Source organism: Lutra lutra, chromosome 8 (assembly GCF_902655055.1).
Source record: "Lutra lutra chromosome 8, mLutLut1.2, whole genome shotgun sequence".
Lineage (NCBI taxonomy): Eukaryota > Metazoa > Chordata > Mammalia > Carnivora > Mustelidae > Lutra > Lutra lutra.
Window position 1 is genome coordinate 128,692,104 of NC_062285.1, and position 22,105 is coordinate 128,714,208.

Consider the following 22,105-nt stretch of genomic DNA (forward strand, 5'->3'; position numbering starts at 1 on the left):
GAATTTTGCCAGTTGATTTGGCCATTTCAACCTCCCTCCTGATATCAGGAGGAACAACCAGGAAGCTGGTCTGGTAAACAAGGGTGAATGAGATGAGAGGCAGGCCTCAGGGGCAGCCAGGTGAGGGAGCTATCCCAGTGGCCACACGGGGCTCTGAGACCCCACCACCACCCCTCCCACAGCCAAGTCTCAAGGTCAAGACCCTCACTGTAATCCTCGATTAACCAAAGGCAAAAAGCAGTTCTAGACGTGGTACACCAGTGATCCCTCAAGGAGACCCCATGGTGTTAGGTATGAAGTTTCGAGTCCTTTCTGATAACGGCGGCCCTTACTGAAGGCCTACTGTGTGCAGGCACTGAACTAAGAAGCACTTTGCTTGAATTATATCTTATGGCTTCGGTACTGTGAGTATCCTCATTGTGCCCGTGAGAAATTCTGAGTACAGCCAGGTTAGTGACTACCGTGGCCAGAGAGCGAGTCCGAGGAGGAGGCAGCCCTAAGCCTGCAGTCGGACCGCACGTGCCATTTTACACAAACGGACCGCGGGCCCCCCCCCCCCCCCGCACCAAACCTGGGTCTCCTCATCAGTCAGATGCAGGGCACCTGGGGAGCTCCCAGGACCTGCTCCTTTGGCAGGGTGCCCCAGCCAGCGCTCAATAATGGGAACCTATCCTCAGAACTACCCATCTGCCTCTTAGCCAGCTCCTGCAAAACAAAACCTTAAGACTTTTCTCTCTGGGCTGCCATCCCTCTTTAACACGTGTTGTGGCTGGAACACCTGTGTGGCTCAGTCGGTGGAGTGTCTGACTCTTCGTTTCAGCTTGGGAGGCAATCTCAGGGTCGTGGGATGGAGCCCAGCTCTGAGCTCAGCATGAAATCTGCTACGGTTTCTCTCTCTCCCTCTGCCCCTCCTCTCTGCCTGACATGAGCACACACTCTCTCTCAAATAAATAAATAAATCTTTAAAAAAAAAAAAAAAGCCTACTTCTGAGAAACACTTGTACATTTAAAAAAATAAATTTTTAAAAAATGTGGTGTGGCTACCACAGAATCACAAAGTTTTCGATCAGGAAGGGCCTTAGAGATCAACTATTATTTCTCCAGAATAGCCCAGGATTTCTAATGTGTAAGAGCAAGGCCTTGGGAATTTGTCCTGAAGAATGACCACCTTCCGCACTCTTGGCCCAAGGCTCCTTCCCCACGTTAAGGTCACTATCAGGGAGGTGATAGGAACCCTCCTGGCCATTCTTCTGGCAAAAAGGGCCGCTTCCCTTGGGCACTTTTACAACTGGTTATTTATAAGCCCAGAAATCTTGTCTGTGTTTATGTTATTAGTCACTAAGCAAAAGCTTATTTTCCACCAGTTGGGAAGGGTTTCCTTTCTGAAAAATGAAAGCCTGTGTCTCTTGGCCAGACAGTTTTACCCAGAAGCCCAGTGGCTCCAGAACGGTAAGGAAAACTATGGCCCTTGACATGCCAGGCCCTACCAGGAAAATCAAAACCCTGAATAGAAACTTAGCTCAGCGTGAGTGAGCCCACAGCACAGGGGCCATGTCCATGTGTGGCAGATCCAGGCTTTAGTTCTAACAATACACTCATATAAAGAACTCACTATGGGCCTGGCACTGGGGCTACTGAGAGAAGACTTTACTAGGGGAAAAGAGGGGAAGGCAGGCCCGGCAGAAGCAGCAGGAGGAGCAAGGGTCGAAGCAGGAGCAGAACCACCAGGGGATGGCAGGGGCTGGGGACTAAGAAACAAGGAGAGGCAAGCTATGAATGAGCCACTTGAACACCTTGAACACCCACAAGGAGCTCTATGCGGGGAGTCAGATGGGCCCAAACATTACCAAGAACAACAAACAGATGGAACAAAGGACAGAGCAAGCACCCAGCATCCTGGGCTATGAAATAGCCCAGAGCACCCTTCTTCCCAAGAGCCTTCCATGCTGGACAATGATCTCTCCTTCCTCCGAAGGCTTATTACTGGTAACAATAGGTAACACGTATTAAACAACTCCTCAATGCCATGGATTGTCACAGTTAATCCCAACAATCCTAGGAGGTAGGTATTAACATTATCCCTGCTTTGTAAATAGGGAACAACACTTAGGGAAACAACATGGTCAGCACCCGGCAAGGCCTACCTTCCCTGTGTCCTCTTTCTGTCACTAACCATCTTCCCAAGCACATCTATAAGCCAATACCATGAATAGGATGATTATAAGTCAGTTCCATAGATAAATTCTACCAATTGTCTACACATGGAATCATGCTGAATATATTCCTTTGTGTCTGGCTTCATTGGCTCAACAGTGTAAGAATAATCCATGTTTGTTCCGTGTAATGGACGACTGTTCACTCTGCTATAGAGTAATCCATTGTATGAATGTGCCGAGGCTGTATCCATTCTAACGTTGATGGATATTTGGGTCGTTTCCAGGTGAGGGTCATTATGAAGAGTGCTGCTGTAAACTTTCTATCGAAGCTCATCTGTACATATTTCTTTTGGGCAGATAACCAGGAAGGATTTGATCCCAAATGTATGGGACTCAAAAGCTTCTGTTCTTCCCACGACTCCCCATCACCTGCCTCCATCATTCGTTTACTTTCCTTGCATAATACTCAATAGTCTCCTTCGTTAAAGACACCAGCATCACTGGTTTTTTTTTGTTTGTTTTTTTGAAAATGCTTTTTTTTTTTCTTTTTTTAATCAATCTGAAGCATTTTCTGCTTTGTGTTAAAGGGGATAAGAATGCAACATGAGGCAGAGTCTTTGCCCTGGAGGGGCTGCAGTGCAGCTGGATAGCATAGTAGTGTTCATAAAATAAACCAAGTGCTAACCTGTATGGTACAGATTTTAAGGACCAAATGATCAGAGAGAAAAATCAGTGAGATAATGCACATGGCCTGAGAAAGTTCCTAGAGAAACAAGCATGCAAGCGAACCACCCAAAACGTCTCGGGTTTTGCTTGCCTAGGATGGTTTTACCATTGTTTCCGCATAGACCTATATTGAGACTCTGTCTACTCTCTTCCACTATCCCACAGAAAGGCCTTCTTCCCAGACACCAACTTGAACGATTTCTCTTGCTTTCTGTTTATTTTCCATTTCAAGGGAGAGTGGGGATTGGTTCCTATAGCAACAGCTACTTCTCCAAATTAATTCTGAATTTCATCAGATGTTCAGTTTGACGGTCCAGCTCTGCGTTCTGATTGTCTGGCTTTCCCAACCATGCTAATTACCCAACTCCTAACAACTCCCTCCTGTTGCCCCCGGGGTAAATAACACAATTTGTATGACTTGAGCAAATGAGGATTACAAAACAATGCTCTGGCCCAGGAGAAATGCTGATGAGTGAGGAGATCTTGGGATTTTAACTGTCCGCCAGCCATTCTAGAACCAAAGACACGAGGCTATTTGGACAAAAACGGGCTTTAGGAAGGGAGAGGATGGAAATCCCTTTACAGAATGCTGCATGGACAGCAGGTTACAAAAAAAAAAAAAAAAAAAAGGAGGTTTTCTTTCTGGTTTACATGTAACCTCAGAAGAGGAAGATTCATTTGTTGGTTTTAAGCAAAAAGGCCAACAGCCTAGAGTGGACCAGTCAAGATTCTCCTCATGCCTTTGCTTTCAATCAACCCCATATCTTAAGTTAGTTCATTCTTTCCATGGGGTTGCCTCCCCACATGACAGCATTTTTACTGCTTTCCTGACACCTCAGACAGATGGACCATTCCACTCCTCAGGCGTACGCTTTTCTAGAGGTCATACGATCCTCATGGAAAGTAGCTTATTTTTCATTTCAGAAATGAGTGGTCTTTCCTTTGTAAGAACTGTCTGCAACCTAATTAGGTCCTTTAGTCAATGCAAGATCCATTCTTCAAGAATTTCCTCCCCAGAACTAAATTTCAAGCACCTCATAGGCTCAGGGCTTCACAAAATGGTCTTCTGATCCCCTAAGTCTAAAAGCCCATGGCAGTGAGAGTGACAAAATTATACTGGGCTGGCAGCTCTCCCACTGACAATGAGTTGGTCCAAGTTGAATCAATGTGTTTCCTGGTCAGGACAATGAAAGGCTCTTTGGTTCACTAATTGTCTTTTCTTAAACCAAAACTCTCTCTGGATGTTGGTTGGGATGTGCAAGGAGAACCATAGCCAACAAGGCCACCCACTACCGGCAGTGGACTCCACAGAAGGCAGAAAAAATGGTAAGAAAGTATGTAAGGAGAGGGGATGCAGATGTCTTGCCAAGAACCATTCATTCCTGCTAAGACCAACAGTGCTATCTGGGGGTCCAATAACAAATCCTAGGAGGGCAGGGGATGTGGCCAGGATAAAGGAAGGAGCTACATGGGAGAGAGAATGAATGGCACCATGTTCGTTGAGCCATTGGATTCCACCCTCCTTCCACAACCATCCCTGGGGATATTTCCATGGGAACAAGCAGGACTGTGAGGTGATGTGGTCCATCGACCATCACCACACACTCATCAGCCACACCCCATGGTCTCCCCAGTTTGCTCTGTCTGGCCTTTTGTCTCACACACACACTCACACCATGGGAATTTCAGAGCACTGACAATTGATCAGAACACCTCAGAACCACCCCAGGCTGACGTTAACTCTCTTATACTTGACGCAATGAACTCTGAGAAAAAAAAGGCTTCTCCAGTTCAGGCAATGAACATGGTAGAAACCGATCACCTGTGAAGACAGCCCTACTGTTGCCCTCCCCACCCAAGGCTTTGCTACAGGGGCTCATCCCACCCTTACCAGCAGCCAGGGTGGAAAAGTCAGCCCTGTGCTTATCACAGCTCTGCTTCTCACCATTGCTTGCCCCACCATGGATGGCTCAGGACTCCCCGATGAACTCTAAATTCAGGCCCATCTCATCATGCAACACAGTGTTGCATGAAGAGCCTGACTTCCCGGAGCCAGGTTACCTGGGTTCAAATCCAGGCTCTGCCACATACCAACTGAGTGACCTTGGCAAGTCACCTAAACTTTCTGAGCCTCAGTTTCTTCATCTGTTAAGGTAAGACCACCTATTCTCATTGTGAAGGTTATCACAGCACGTATCTGTGGGTTAGCCTGTTATTAGTAGGCAGCAAGCCTTAGTCATGCCTGAATCAAATCCAGGATTATCAAGGACAGGTATTAGCAAAATCTGCACCTGAGACCACATGTGTGCCCTTGATGAATGACAGAGAAGTGGGAAAACAGAGAAATGGTAGACTAAGTCTCGGGGATGTCAAAGGACTTGCAGCCAAGCCTGAGGTGGAGGCAAGCTTAACTCTCCTAATTAGGGTCCCTTCTTTAGATCCCAGTGGTGTTCCAAAGCATGGATCCCAACCTCAGAACCACCCCTACCAGAAGAACTGCTGTCAGAAATCATCAGGGGAGGGGCCTCTTCCATACCCTACAAGTGTCCTCCATGCATGCTGTCAACCACTGAGGCAAATTAACAGAGCCATCACACTCAAGTTCAAAACAATCCTAAATTACACAACAACACGGTTCCATTTTATTTTTCTTTAAAAAATTAACTTCAAGGGGAGCCTGGGTGACTCAGTGGGTTAAGCCTCTGCCTTTGCCTCAGGTCATGATTCCAGGGTCCTGGGATCAAGCCCCACATCGGGCTCTCTGCTCAGCAGGGAGCCTGCTCCCCTCCCCGCCGCCCCACCTGCCTCTCTGCCTACTTGTGATTTCTCTCTCCGTCAATAAATAAATAAAATCTTTTTTAAAAAAATTAAGTTCAAGTACAAGTGGTATTATTTGAGGCACTAGAAAATGCTGAATTCCAGGAAGCCCGAGAGGGCGAGGCAAGACAGCCAGGGAGCAGCATGCGTTTTCAGTTGTTTCATTTCTAATCTCCAGCCTCTAGAAAAATGACTTGGGCGTAATCAAATGAAAACAATGAAAATAATACACTTGAAGGTCAAACAGCTAACTTAATAGGAAACTCATTAGAAACGTGGCGGGACAGATTCACAGCTGAAGAGCTCGCGTGTGTGACTGAAAGTGAAGGGAGCTCCTGGTGCTGTGTTATTAACCAGGGCGAGTCCTTCCTCTTGGATGGAGCCTGCAGAGACTTCATGTGGAACTTGTAGGTCTGGCAGCAAGGGGAGTGTGTTAAAATGCTCAGCGATTCGCCATGGGTTCAAAAGAGTAAACACGAGCATAATACACCCCTTTGCCAAGTTCAACAAACTGTTTCATGGGGCTCTGAGTCCCTGATGAGGGCAGCAACCAAATGGCCAAGTAAGTAAACCCAAGCCCAAAGGTATCACTCCCTGCTCACTGGTGATCACTGCCAGACACACGTTCTTCTCTGGAATTCACTGATGACAAATGATCGGACCAAGACAAGTTTCAAGAGCAGGGCTCGTTTCCTCCTGGTTGCAGGATTAAGTCCATATTTCTCAGTCTGGCCAATTAAATCTAAATCCCCAGGGGTAAGGCTCGGGTCTCGGCATTTTTTACAGACGTCCCATGAGATTTTAATATGTATCCAGCACTCGGAATCACTGGTGTATGCAATCTGGCCATGACCTTCTCTTCTAACACCTCCCCAAAGAAGGTGATACACCAGTCATTAAGGACCTCTCGGAGCCCTAAACATCACAGCAGGACAATATTACTTATTGAGCATATGTACCTGCCACTGCACTTAGCGATTTTATCCCTTATCTGATTTAATCCTCCCAACCTTATCTAGAGAGTAGTGAGGTACTAGCCCCCATTTTATAGGTAAGAGACCCTCAGACAGGTTAAGTCACTAGCCCAAGGTCACATAATTGCAACCAGAAGAGCAGTTGGCTCACCCAAACACACAGGCTTATCAAGGGAGGTACGTTTGTTTGTTTCATTTGGCTTTTTTAAGTTTCAGAAACTCTTCCAAAGGTGGGAGATCACAGCTGACCAATGTCCAACAGGATTCCCACTTCGTTCCAGAAAGCCAGGATCAGCCTTCCCTAAGAGAGGGGATGCAATGAAAGGATGAAAGGGTTGGCCCATTCTAGCATATCGTAATGCAAAGGGTCAATGAAGCTATGTAATCTCGCAGGGCCAGGAAGAGAGATTTCCAGGAACATAAACCAAGGGTATACGAGGGAAGGCACCAGGGGAATCTCCCCCACTCATTCCCATGCCTTTTCATTCCCCTCCCCCCTCCCCAGCAGGACTGTGACCAGATGGGGTGCTAAGTTTCCCCAAAGTGTTGTGTGGCAAGACAGTTCATTCTGGAGATTTTACAGATTAGGTCTCCTAGGCTTTCAAAGGGGAAGCCAGGGCGAGACAACGAGACAACTCAGGTCCTGAAATCAGAACCTGAGGCAAAAACCATTTTTATCTCTTCCATCCTAGGCAGCCAAGTTGAAAGCTCTGACGGGCACTTCCTTTTCAGCTGTTCTTTCCATATTGTCAACTCCCACCCTGCTGAGAGAATGGAATTCCTTTGACTGGAAACAGGGGTCCATCTCAGAGATGGTGCCAGAGATTTTTTTTCTTCCTTTTCTTTCTCCCTTATGTTATTACCCTCAGTATCACACACTGCAAGGTGTACTTCTATCCTCTTTTATTTACTTAGCATTAGAAACCAGTTATGGTTTGTGTTTACACATAGTCGACAAATTTGAGGCTTAATCACCTTCACCCACAGGTCAATAGGAGAGTAACCCCAGGGTCTCATTCGAGAAAGAAACATTTGAAAGGAATTATTTTTAAGATTTGGTGAACAGCAGCATTAATTCAGTAAAGCTGCAGATTTCGAGAGCCTGTGGCATTTGGGAACAATGTTCAAATTACTTGCATTTCCATGGACTGCAATGTGGAAAACACCTGATCTTTGAGTCGACTGGATTTGGGCCCCAAGCTTCTTCCTGAGATGTATGCGAAATATTTTCTAAAATACCCATGAAGCTGGCATTTAATGCTCTCGTGTATTTTGGACAACAACCCCCGTGAACACCAAGAATTCTCTGTATCACAGGGTCCAGAATAATGCTTGCCCCCACTTAGGGGTCACTGCAGACCACCCAATGACCTGGCCTGTCTTAGGGGCACCAACTTCAGAGTGACTAGGTTCAGCACTCAGATCTCCTACTTCTTAGTTGGTGTGACTTTGGAAAACGTACTTGGCTTCTCAGACAAAATTTCCTTACCATAGAATAGGGATGTCAACAGTCTGCATTTCATGGACATAAGGATTAACTGAGATAATATATCCTAGCACACATCCTAGCACAGAGTAAAACTCAGTAACTTCTAGCTATTATTAGTATTATTTTAAAGTGTAAATAAAAGCTACTTTCATCTTCAAAAGTCTGTCGCTTTGCCCGATTTCTGGTACAAAACCCACGGCTCTCCTTAGCCAATCTGGTCAAAACCTGGCCCTCCCTGACCTCCTCTCTCCACCACCCTCCTACTCACTCTCTCCCTCAGCCTCACAGACTCTCTCACTTTTGCCCACATAAGCTTCTTCCCTCCTCTGAGCATTGTTTGCACTTGCCGATCCTCTTGCCTGGAATGCCCAGGGCTTCAGGGGGCTCACTCCCTGCTCCATAAAGGTCTCAGCTCGGTAACCACTTCACTGTTTATGTGCCTACTCACGGAATGTCCGCCCCATGAGACCAGAGTTTGTCCTGTTCACCCCAGCACCCCTAGTGCCTAGAACAGGGCCCTGCATGTAATAAGCACTCAATCTGTATTTTTTTTTTAAATGAATGAATTGCCTTTTCTCTGGAACTAGTATTTCAGTATCACTGGATAGTACAGTCCAAGATGGTGCGTTCCTGCCCAAGGAAAACCCAAAGTTCCTAAACACATGGGGTCATACGCATCCTTGCTTTGCCATGTGGCTGCTTTTTGCTGCTGTTACTGCTGGGCATGTGAGTATTTTAAATCACAGACGTGCCCGCTGAAGAACTCATAAGGTTCTTCCACAGTTCCACTCACTTGGCTGATATCCAAACAGCCAGTTAGATGCCTGGGCACTTATTTTTCATTCAGTAAAATCTGTGCCTTGCTGCATCCAGCGAAGGCTCCTGATTGGCTGGTCACACAACCAATCAGCTTCCAGGGAGAAGGTTCCTTTTCCCACTGCGATTGGCCCAGAGACCACAGACTCGGTCAGGTCCACACCATCGCTGCCACCACACTGCCCCTCCCACACCTCAGGGCGAAGAAGGAGACAAAAGGCCAGCCTGAGGGGGATGCCTGGGGCGCACAGGTGGGCTGCCCAGCCAGCAGAACAAGAACACCACAGGATCAGAAACACAGGGCTGAAGTCCCGTGGAGGAAAAAATAAATGAGGTCAGGAAGCCTATGTGCCTGGGCCACCAGTTAGCCATGGTACCCGGTGTCATGAACTGAATGGGGTCGTCCAGATTCATAGGTGGGAGTTCTAAAGCCTGGTACCTCAGAATGAGACCCTAGTCGGAGACACGGCCTTTAAAAAGATAAAGGTTAAATGAGGACATCAGGGTGGGCCCTAATCCAGTGTGACGGGTGTCCTTCTAAAAAGGGGAGATTTGGACACAGACAGAGAGGACAGCATATGAAGACGTGGGGAGAAGACGGTCATTTATAAGCCAAGGTGAGAAGCTTGGAAGAAAGCTACGCTCTGACACCTGGATCTCAGACTTCTAGTCTCCAGAACTGAAAAACAGCACATTTCTGTTGTGAACCTACCCAGTACGTGGCGTTCTGTTGTGGCAGCCCTGGCAAACTAATACACCCTGTGAGTCTTAACATTCCAGAACCTCCATCTCCAGAACTGCAAAATGGGACACCTGGCCCTCCTCTCCCACAGGTGGCGTTGTAGGGATCAAATGAGGCTCGAGGTGAGGGAGCTTTGTAAACTATACAGAAATCCACGGATGAACTCAGGAGATCTAATTTCACTCTCAGGGCCAGGTCCCGGGGTCCTGGACAGCAAAGCAGATAAAGTCAGAACCCCTGACTGTGGGGTCACATTTAGTGGTGTAGGAACTGGAACCTCGCCTTGGTGATCTGCTGCTCCAAACCTCCCGGGAAGGGAGGCGAGCTGCCCTCCTCCACAGTTATTTAGTGGATGTGGGAGAAACAGAACTTGCGTGGGAGAAGGGAAAGAGAAGAGAACAGAAACCAGAGATTTCTAAGAAATTGAAAGGAAAAAAAGCCACATCCCTGGGAGTTTTCTACATAAAAACAATGCATTTTATTTGTATGGTACTCTGCAGGTCACAAATACTTGATGGAAGAAGAGATTTTTTTTTTTTTTTAACCTCTCTGAGGTCAAGGATCTCTCTGGTAATCTGATGAAAGCTATGTACCCTCTCCTCAGAAAAAATTAACCCATATGCTCACCACCTAAAACACTATACACCAACATGGTCCTATCCTGCATTGATGAAAACATTTTGTATCTATACTGTCCATTATGGCAGCCACTAACCACATGTGGCTATGGAGCCCTTGAAATGTGGCTAGTGGAACTGAAGAACTGAATTTTTAATTATTTTATTTTATTAATTTTAACTTAAATATCCATCTATAGCTAGTGGCTTCTATATTGGACAAAGCAATTACACAATTTTCCAGAGGACTTACAAACACCCTGCAGTCCCACTGACCCTTGCCAATGGGCCAAGTTAGGAACCACTTGTCTTCACAATAATTATTGTGAACCAATTGTGAACCAATTGTCTTCACAATAACTATCTTTTCTGAGCTTACTACCAGACCATGTATCATCTAATTTAATCCTACCAACAACCCAAAGAAAGAGGTAGAACTGTTATCCCCATCTTACAGGTGTGGTTATTGAGGGCCCTAAGAGATGCCCCAACTTCCCCAAAGTCTCATGTCAAGGCCACAGTGAAGGATTTGGGACTAAATCCCAAGAGCCTGATGCGAGAACTCAAGCTCTTTTCTGATTCTCCAAAAACCTGTTGATAGGGTTTTATAAATGAGGCCCAACCTCCTACCTAAGGCCTCAATGGAAATTATTCTAGTCAGTAATCCAAAGAACTTTAAATTACGTGGTACCTGTCTTTAAAGTTATAAGCAACGATCCTTCTCTATGCCAAGAAATCCCAAACACAGCACTGCTCACAGCACATGTGACCCACACTGGTCTACACTGTAGAGGTCATCCTTCACAAGTACCTTCAGGTGCCCATGGTAACCAGGCCACAGGGGGCAAAACCACTTGGAATTTTATAAAACTCACTGTCCTCCTGCATTGTGTATCTCCACTCACTTCTAACCTCTAGACGTTCCCCTCATTTGCAGGCATATTTGGATTTGTTTTCTCAACCAGGAATTCTGCTTTCTCCAATTCTTCCTCAAAATAACTCCTTCAAGGCCCAGTCTGTAAGCTCCTGAGCTCCAGAACTCCATGGTCCAATACGTTGCTTGCCTATCTACAGAACAGTCTTCTGTCATGCCTTGTATGACATACAGGTCCATAGCCTGTTGTCTCTTTCAGTTTCTTTTTTTTTTTTTAAGAGTTTATTTATTTTTGACAGACAGAGATCACAGGAGGAGGAGGAGAGAGAGAGGAGGAAGCAGGCTCCCTACTGAGCAGAGAGCCCAATGTGGGGCTCGATCCCAGGACCCTGAGATCATGACCTGAGCCGAAGGCAGAGGCTTAACCCACTGAGCCACCCAGGCGCCCCTCTTTCAGTTTCTAACCACATTGAACACGATGCTTAACCAGACACAGTCACTTGGTAGACCAGTGGTCCCCACACTTGTTAAAACACAGACGACCAAGCCCTACCCTGGAAGCTGCTGATTCAGTGGGTCTTCAGTGAGGCCCTGGAATCTGCATTTCTATCAATCTCAATTTATATGCATGTTACTGGTTCAGAGACTGCACTTTGAGAATCCCCACAAGAGATGTTTGTGAAATGAATACATGATTGAGTGAATGAAAATTTCCCTGGAGCGCCCTCTCCCCAAGGGCTCCAAAAATGAGCTTTAGAGAAATCAAGCTAAAAATTGTCACCAACATTTACTTCTAGATGAGGATCAAAAATAGAAGCAACAGGGGGGAAAAAATGGCCAAAAACGGCAGGGAACCAGAAGGAGAAGTTAAGATAGATAACAGAAAAACTTGTAGGTTACCATCTGGTTTCCTCTTAGCCATTACTGTGTAACATATTATGATCAGACCATAATTTAAAATACTATGATGAGCCCAAGTTAAAAATAGGTTCATTTTCTGACTCAACCATATATTTAAAAATATTCTGGAGAAACACTCTGACTCAGTAAGTCCAAGCCTAGAAAATTTTTTGTAAGACAAAAATAATAATTATCAGAAATGAATATAAAAATGATTACAAGGAGGGTCACAAAAGCCCTCCTAATAATCACCAGAAATTTGAAACAACTTAAATGTTTAACAAAAGGAATTAGATCCAATAAATTATGGTACATCCATAAGTGGAAGGCTCTAAAACCTTTTAAAATGTCCTGACAGGGAATATTTATTGACATAGGAAAAGGTGCAGGAGAGGTTAGAACTGAAATTATTTTGAAGTTTTTTGTTTTTTTTTTATTTATTTGACAGACAGAGATCACAAGTAGGCAGAGAGGCAGGCAGAGAGAAGGGGAAGCAGGCTCCCCGCTGAGCAGAGAGCCAAATTCGGGGCTCGATCCCAGGACCCTGGGATCATGACCCAAGCTGAAGGCAGAGGATTTAACCCACTGAGCCACCCAGGCGCCCCTATTTTGAAGTTTTAACTTGTGTATCTCAATCATTTCTGCAATAAACACATACTGCTTGAGTAAATTTTTTTACAGACATTAAAAAAGAGAGAAAGAGAGGCTAGAGGAAGTTTAAACTCGCTATTTCTTCCCAGGAAGGAGTAACGAGTTGAAGCACGAGAGCTTTTGTAACTTTCTCCAGGCCCCCCTCTCCTACAAACACTGACTACAACTCGGATTCCAGTGGAGAAGCATCTGCCCCACCAAGAGATCCCTCTTCTTTCTTGGTACTTCCCAGACCTGCTCAAAGATAATTCCCAACTCAAAGAGCCTCCACTTGGAGTAACTCATGACTCCACCACTGGGGCATCTGCCTTGGGGAGCGACATTGACAATGGCTCCACCGTGACCCTGGTCAACAGCAAACTGCCATTTTTCAGAAACAGTGGCTGTCTCGAATACCGGCTTTTAATAAGGCAGGTTGCTTAGCAACCGCCAAGAACTGGCAAGAAGGCAGAAGAAGGCACCAGCCAGAGCTATTTTATGACCAAAGTGAGCTGTGTTACGTGTGTCTGGTTGCATGCAAGGTAACCAAATGAGAGATAACAACCAGCTATTTTTGCATCATGAGGAAAAATACTTGGCTCCTGCCCAGAAGGGCAATTACCTAAAAATCTTGGCAGGCCCCATGGTATGAAAAATGGTAACTGATACGCGGGTGAAAAAAAAAAAAAAAATCACTGACCTTCATAAATACTGATGATATGAGGATGGTTGAGGGATGACATGATCTCAATCTCTCGTCTGATGTGAACCATGTCTTGTTCATCCTTAATTTTGTCCTTACGAATGGATTTTATAGCAACCTATAAAGTCAGGAAATGAAATGTTACCCAGAGAACTAAACAGATGCAAATCAGCCATTGGGGGAGTTTGGAAAATAAATACAGATGTTACTTGTTGGCAGAACCGACAATAACCAAAACAAAGCTTCGAAATACCCCCGGCACATCTTTCTTTCATAGCAAAAACACCCTTCTCCCAACAACAGAAAACATTGGGTTTCAACAGCCGAGGGTTTGGGACGCTGGGTTGGTTTTTTTTGTTTTTGAGGGGGTTTTATGTTTTTGTTTTTGTTTTTATTTTCCATAAAGCACAGGCTGCTTCACTTGGCCAGATCCATTTACTCTAGGAATCCTGATCCTTTAAAAAAAAAAAAAGGGAAAGGGAGAGCTCGGTTTACAAGGTATCGATGATTAAACATGGGTGGGTGAAATCAGTGTCACTCTGCTCCACCGGGCAGCTGCCACAGTGCAGGCTAACAAGAGCTTTCCTGCATGGGGCTTCTCGAGGCCAGTTCTGCTCAAACGTTCGGTTTTAAGACTCCAGCCTACATTGTGTTTGTGCAATTGCTCAGCAGCCAAATCCTTCCTTCACCCTTCCTCTTGCCCAAGGACCTTGGATACACATGACGAGACCAAAAGTCTCTGCTGTAGAAAAATCAGGATAAAACAAAGGGAGGGACACAGACTCCCTGCCCAGGCCCAGCTGATCCCCGTGCCAGTGTCTGCAAAGCTGAACTGCAGAGAGCTGCCTGGGCCAACGCACAGAGCATTTACTCAAAAGAAACACATACACAAAATAGCATTAAATGACAATGGGAATCGAATAAGGAAGAACGAGTTTGCCAATGGATTCATCTTCGCTCATAAACAAGTTGCTTCGTAATTTAATTCACTATGGGCTCTAAGGGAGGCAAAAAGTACTCTGGAAGGGGAAGGTGTCCATGGATAACAAGGAAGCCTGCCAATCAGTGTGTGCCCAGGTCCAAAAGCCTGCTTAGTCCCCTCCGAAGTGGTCCTCCTGTGATGTCAGCTCCCACCTGGACCACCCTCTCCTAGATGAAAGGCTCTTAGAGCATCCCCCAGACCACAAAGCCATGAAGTGCTCCTTGTTACCACCAGGCCACCGTCACACCTGGATTAAGACAGGTTCCTATCAGCCTCCCAGGGAACGCACTCCCATCTGTGATCGTTAGCATCTCCTGGCTTAGACCAGGTCGCCGCCAAGCACAATACGTGGAAACATTTCTAAAATACAGTCGGTCCATCTATAATTCAGTAAGAACTGGGTAGCTATTATCATCATCATTGTTATTATTATTGTTTTTGCTGCTTGCTGACCTCCCAACAAATGGGGGAAATGGATGGGCAGCTCCCCATACGTCTCCTCTGCAGAACCCTCCCCAGCTGTAATGAAATCAGTATTCACGTCGTCACTTGGCTCTACGAGGATTTAATTGGGGATCTAATTCACACATTGATCTCCAGTGTGTAACTCTGGGTTGGCACAAGGTAGGCCTGAGAAAAGCTTTAGTGTGAGCAGGTGGGCAGGTGTTAGGTAGACAGAAAGGGGAGGACAAGGGAGGAGGGAGGGGAGGAGGAAGCTGGGGTGATGTCTGCTGTTAGGTTATGAGAGCCCAGATGCCTGAATTGATGGTGGAACCGGAGCAAAAAAGGAAGGACCACCCTACTCAGACATCACCCTTAGACAGGCACCCTGGGAAACTGCTTAGTTTTTCTCTGGCATCCTACTGCAAGGAGAACCGAGGAATGGATAAAGCAGAGCGGAAACACGGGACGCTGGGCTGTAAACCCAGGGGCCAGCACCGTTCTCCCTCAGCCTCCTGAACCTGCATAAAAGGAGGCTGCCCAGAGATGAATGAGCTTCCAGCTTCAAGGCCCTTTTCACTAGGGTGCCGGGCTCAAGCCACCCTCTAGCCCCTCCCGGAGCCCCATTCTGTATGCAGCAAGAAAAGCTTCCCTGTGCTGAAGTGGAATGTAAAGATATGACTGGCAGGCTTTATTTTGTCTGAGCTGGGACTGTGATCCCGGGAGCTTGCTCTCGAAGGAAGCAGACAGCGAACACACACAGGCCTTGGAGGATGTGGGCGGCTGTTGGATCGGCTCCTGCATTCCTCCAGGAACTGAAGACGGGCTAGGGGAGAAACCACCCCTTGGATTATGCAGCAGGCTGAACTTGGCCTCCAGGAGGCCCTATTGTCAAATAACAACAGGCATAAATTCTTTCCCCTTCCAGGGTCAGGGGAGGCTGGTGACAGGATGGGTAAGAAAAGAAGTTCACTTGTCAGTGAGCTCCCCCCAACAGAGGAGCAGGGGCACGTTTGCCAGGGGGATGCTTCCAGCCCAGTATGAAAAGGAAAGTGTTCACATTCTAATAAAACCCCACTCGGTGCTGAGGAACTAAAAGGGCTCCATGGTAATAACCATGGTCGTTGCCCCTCCACAAAAACTTCCCTCTTCCTGCAATGAATCTTCTATTGACAATGTAAAAGAGGGCTCATTCTGCCCCTTCTTTCAAAGGGTTGGAGGGGATGTGAGGGCAATCTGGCTGCGACATCTGTCACCCCATTGATCGCCAGGGTTGATTCGGCTGATCTGGCTGGCTAGGCGGGTGTCCCCTTCCTCCCTCACCGCTCCATGTGCGTCCCTCCCGAAGCTGCGCGCTCCGTCGAAGAGGACGACCTTCCCCGATAGAGGAGAAGACTGTTCTTCGGTCAAGGGTATACGAGTAGCTGCGCTCCCCTGCTAGGACCTCCAAACAAGCTCTCAAAGGGTTGGAGGAAGTCAGTCGGAGACAAATGCTAGAAATCTCTTAGAGCCATGTAACTGTCAAAGCCAGGGCGAGACCCTCAGCTCGACTCCCAGGAGCAGGGAGCTGACGCGCCCAAGGCTGCAGAGCCCGTCAGTGGCAAACCTCGGACACTGTACCACCACCGGGAAGAAGAGCAGCCCGGCCCTTCACACCCCAGATCGCCATATCCTCGCTCAGGCGCCAGCTCGGGGATGCCTTCCGCGGACCTCCCTGACCCCTCTCGCCACACCGTCCCCCACTTTATCTTCTTGGGGGCCTGTCGCACCACATGAAATTCTCTGGCTTCTCTGTTTGCTGCATATTCAGCCTGCGACCCAATCCAGCTTGTGGCCTGTTTCTGGAGGACCCAGAAAGTTAAGAACGGTTGTCATATTTTTAAAGAGTCGTTTATAAAAGGAGACAGATCTATAAATGTAGCTGCTGTAACGTAAGGTAGCACCTGCTTCATGAGGTTGAGGGAAAATCGGAGCCAGCGCGCAGAGAAGCAGGGTTGCCTAACGGTCAGGGGCACAGGGGCACGGCTTTGAGTCCTGCCCGAAGGACTCACTTCACTAGCCCACTTCACTCACTAGCCCACTAGCCGCTGTGTGACCCCGGGCAGGTTGCATAACCTTTCTGTGCTCCAGTTTCCTCAACCACCAAGGAGGTACTCCTGTGAGGATTAAGTGAAGAGGGGAGTAAGAGATTCCCACTCGAATCAAAAGTCTGTCTCAAGATACCCCCTTCGGCATCTCTGGATTTGGGCTGCTTGTTCACTTCTTTCTTTGGAACACCAGCCAGGTACCAAGCACAGCACTGGCACGACCCAGAAGAGAACCAACAAGATTCCATCCCAGCCCTCAAGGTTAGGGGGAGGAGGAGGGGTGGTGGCAAAAATTACACAAATAATTACATAATTTTCCTCGTGGCCAAAGGCCACCGAACAGACACAGAGAGGTATGGGCATTCTGGAGAAAACATCCTCTTCAGTTTTCCTCAGTCCTCACCCACATCGACAAAGAAAGATAGAGGTAAGGAAAGAAAGGCCCAGCAGAAAGAGATTACCAAATGTCTGAAATCATACACCTTCCAAAAAAAAAAAAAAAAAAATCCAATTTGTTGCCGCAGGAGCCAAAGAGATGTCACCCTGCCTGCAAAGTGACGGGAACTCGCACGCAGTACAGCGCATTCATAAATGTTCCCAAGTCTAGACAGCACCGCGCACCTTATAAAATGGTCTGCCTTTAAATAAGGCCACCCTAGAGTTTAATGTCTAAACCGTATGCACCAGCAGGTCTGGCGGGGGACCTGTGAATTCTGCCCTGCCTCTTTAAGCGGTGCGCTCAGCCCAGCCAGCCCTCAGCCCTCCTGAAAGGGAGCAGGCCCTGCCTCCTCTTCCCTACAGGGCACTTTTTCCTTTTTGGAAGAATCACCTGTTCTGCACCCTGCCTGGCGTCCTTTGCCACTGTGGCTGCCAGGAATGTTAAGGGCTTGGTGGCTGGGCAGGGATCTGGGAGGCAGTAGCTAGCTGACCTCAGGGGAGCCGGAGCATCACAGATCTGTTCTCATCTGCAAAAGGGGGCTAGGAAGTATGGTCCCCCAACCCCCTCCTAACCCCCACCTCCACCCCACCCCCTCCTGGGGCTGTTATAAGGAGTGGGAATGATGTGAGTAAAGCAGCACACAGTAGGTGTTTATTGAACGGTGGTGACGATAGATGAGGCCTGGAAGATATGGGGTCCTGGACCGCGTTTCAGGGGTGATGAGCCCCAGAAAATCATCTTATAGGCCTCGCCCCCACCATGCCCCACACACATCCTCTCCTTCCCCACATTTGTACTGAGGCCAGAGCGGGTTAAAATTCTGCCTGCCTGCCTGCCTGCCTGTCTGCCGGCAGAGAGTGGGGCAGCCAGCCATCCTCCTGGCCTGCTCTGGGGCCTGGGGGTAGTTCTGGACAGGCTGTGTGTTTACCTCTAAGCAAGAGCATAGCCCTCTTCCCTCCAGAGCTCCTCCCACGAGGCTTAGTCACTGCCATCTCTCAGCCTGCGGGGAGCATCCTAGAACCCTGATTCTCAAACAGGGATCATGGACACCTTGTTAAAATGCATATTCTGAGTCCAAAGGTCTAACAGGGGGCCTGGGATTCTGCATTCCTAGCAAGTTTCCTGTGACAACAGTGAAGCCGGTCTGAGGGGCGAGATCTTAGTGCTCTGTCTTTGGCCAGGACATAGCCACATTTTAAAATCAGCGGCAAGATTCTTAGCATTTCTTAAGCGTCAATTATGCATCAGTGGAGCTTATCTCATTTAATCCTAACTGCAACCCCATTTTACAGGGGAGGAAACTGAGATACAGAAAAGACAAATACTGCCCAAACTCAAACAGGTTGTGAAAGACAGAGCTAAGACTTCCACGGAGGCTGCTGATTCTAGCAGCTCTGGGTGAAGCTGGCATGGATGGCAACAGGGCAAGTGACAGAATCTCTCCATGGATCTTAAAGAGTCTCCAAAACTCGCTGTGATGGGAACCCCTCCAAAGCAGGTGAAGTTTTATAGGGTCAGATGTGAGGTGCGAGGAGGCAGCATTTCGGGTCTGAGTAGCAGCGAAGAAATGCAGGAAACACAGCATTAGCATCACTTAGTAGGAACAAGTCTGCACTCTAATCCCAGCAACGGGAGCTGGCAGCTTCCCTGCCATTCACAAGGTGTGATCTCACCCCCGGCCACGTTCCACGGGAGCTGCGGGGCACGGAGGCAGAGGCAGCTTGGGGATCTTTGCACACCGAGGGGCCCGGAGGCCACTTGCAGCGGAGGTGAGCTGCCAAATGAGGCTGGAGGCCGGTGGAGGGGTTCCTGCTCGCGTCTGGTTGACGGTCAGAGTTCAGGGCAGGACACAGCTCCACACCAGCCACACAAGAAAGGCTGTGCGTGGCCATGACCGCAGCAATGCCACCCAGGAGGCCAGCCTGCAGCCAAAGCCCTAATTAATTAAATGACCTCCAGCTCTTTGCGAGGAGCCTGGCCAACTCGGGACAACACTCAAGCAAGTTGCCATGATGCAACCGACCCCACAGGGACCCAAGCCAACTCCTCCACGGGGCCCAGGGGCCTCTTCCTCTCCGGCCTGTTGATTCATGTCATTACATGGATGTTTTTTTAGACAGAAGCAGACTGGGAGCCAAGAGTTGTAGAAACAGGCGCGGAGGAGATGCACCCCGACGCCAGGAAGTGCGGCGTGTGGAAGAAAGAGCTTTTTCTTCAAAGAACGGCATCTACCGTGCACCACCAGCAGCCCTTGGACCTTATCAAAGATTCTGAAAAGAGAATCCTCTGTTGGAGGTGGTTCTCCAGCCTCGATTTCCCAAAACTCCCCATCAGAGGTGATGTGGCCTGACTGGTTCTTCTCCCGCCGTGAAAAATGTGTTCTATCTCAAGGGCGCCTGGGTGGCTCAGTCAGTTAAGCGTCCTACTCTTGATTTCAGCTCAGGTCATGTTCTCTGGGTCTGGAGATCGAGCCCCGCGTCAGTCTCCACGCTCAGCGGAGAATCTGCTTGAGATTCTCTCTCTCCCTCTCCCCCACCCCTGCACTTCTCCTCTGCCTGCTCTCTCTCTCTCTCGAAAATAAATAAATCTTTTTTTTTTAATGTGTTCTATTTCCAGAATTGAATAGCAAATCAGATTTTTATCTGACGGGACTGCTCAGGAGGACCTCAGAGAGGCCGGGACATCTTTATCTTTATCCCCACAGCCCCTCTTCAAGACCTGGGTTAAGCACATCATTATTGCATGGGGTGATGCCACAAGGGAAGTGGAATTCATGGCTCAAAAACTGTGGGCACATTTACACTCCCTGTACAAAGCCGGGGTTTGTAAACACCAGACAGTGGCCACGGCTGACCAGGCAGGAATCAAAGGAGTGGCAGGAAAAAAAAAAAAAAAGAAAAAGGCCCATGAAAACTTCACAACAGTGTCAATGCCAAAAGCAAGCAGTGAGCCAGCTCAAAGCACATGATCTGATTCTCTGGGAGAGCAGTCCTTCCCTCAAAGAGTGCTGAGCTCACGGCCTGCATCAATCTGAGGGTTGGGGCTGCTGATTGTCAAATGCAGCTTCTGACCCCCCCCCAATAATCTACTGAATTCCAGCACAGCATTTTTTACAAGCTTCCCAGGGGACTCTGCTGCACTCTGATGTTTGCGAACCGTCGGAGAAATTGCGGCATGATGGCTTCTTATTCTATAACTTAAACACTGCGCAGTCGTATTAAACATGAGATGATTAATGAAAATTAATGAACTGTCCATCCCTAGAGAGGGGAATTAAAAACAAGCTGTTTCCCTGAGGGGGACTCTGTGACAATTAATTAATTAATTAATTTTATTGTTTGTTTATTTTTTTATTTTTATTTATTTATTTTTTATTTTGTTTTTTAATTTAATCCTGGCAAATGGGAGGTTTGTCCCCAAATGGGGACAGTTTGCTCGTGTGGGCCTGTGGCTGCTGTGAGGCCCCAAAACCTGGCTGATAATGGTCTCCTCCCCACGCTCTGCACTCAACCCAGGGCCCCCCTCATCAATGTCTCCAAAGGAAGAAAAACGTCAATATCTCCAAAGGAAGAGAGAGGAAGTGAGCCCTGGAGCCTCCTGTCCGGCCGGCTCTGTGACCAAAAGATCTATCTGGCTGGACCTCAAGGAGCTTCCTCTTACCAGGATCCTCCAGAAGTCTCTCCAGGCATCCCCCACAATAAATGACCCCAAGGCCCATGGCACGCCAAGTTCCTCTGGAAGCACAAGAGATGGGACCCAGGCAACAGCAGTGCCTACAGAGGGACTCAATTCGTAAGGCTGTTTAGCTGGAACCCAAGCGGCCAAGCAGCTGTTTACTTTTGGACTTTCACATTTCCGAAAGCCAAATGCAACACCGACTCAGAATTCTACAGTGCAGCTGCTTTTCTTTCCAGGTTCCAACTGTCCTGGGGATGGGAGCGGAAGGGCCGGACCTGAGGGTCGACACTGGACAGCCTCCACTGGTAGCATCTGATTGCTCTGACGCGGTTCATAACCCAGCCTGGATAAGCACAGAATTGTGCAATTTTTATTTATCAACTTCCAAGCCCAGCTGAGCCCCGGCCAGAACGGCTGAGAGACCACATCAGCACCTTGGCCTTGTCCTCGCTCACAGCAACTTGGCCAGGTGCCCCTGTGTGGAGGTATCCAGGCCAGCATGCCAGAGGCTCAGTGCCCTCCTCTGCCAATGAGGATGTCAACAGTGCCAGCCCCATGAGGTGGATGGGGGGAGGGGATCATAGATTGCTTGCAGCATGGAGGGTGGAGAAGGCAAACAGTCGTATGGTACAAGGTATGATAATCAGCAGATGTTAGAGCTGCAAGGACCTCGGGATGGTCTATCCCAAACCCCTCACTTTGTAGGTAGGGAAACTGAGTCCTGGGACCGTTAAAGCACAGGCCCGTGTTCACGGAGTTAATAGCAGTACTGGACCCCCAGTCTGGGACTGATACTCCGGGCTAGGGGTGCTCACCAACTCCCAAGCCACATCTAACAGCAGGACCAAAACTGCCACCCGAAGATTTACCATGCAGCTGGAAGGCCCAGCCCCAGCACAGCCAGGGGCCCGGACTGCCGCACTGTGAACAAGACGACATGGAGAATGACAGAAACCCCTAGGCGTGCTGGCAAATTATGACTCGTTTCTCGTCACGACACCTCCCTGGCATGCCAGGGGCCGTCCTCCCACAGA

At 48.0% G+C, this 22,105-nt stretch overlaps 1 protein-coding gene across 1 annotated transcript in view; it reads right to left on the reverse strand.

Moving 5' to 3' along the window:
• NUAK1 (NUAK family kinase 1) overlaps positions 1-22,105 on the reverse strand; it is a 70,724-nt gene that overhangs the window by 24,781 nt on the left and 23,838 nt on the right. Inside the window, exon 2 of the mRNA XM_047740955.1 lies at positions 13,442-13,562. Coding sequence (XP_047596911.1) covers positions 13,442-13,562 — 121 coding nt within the window. The remainder of the gene's footprint in view (positions 1-13,441; positions 13,563-22,105) is intronic.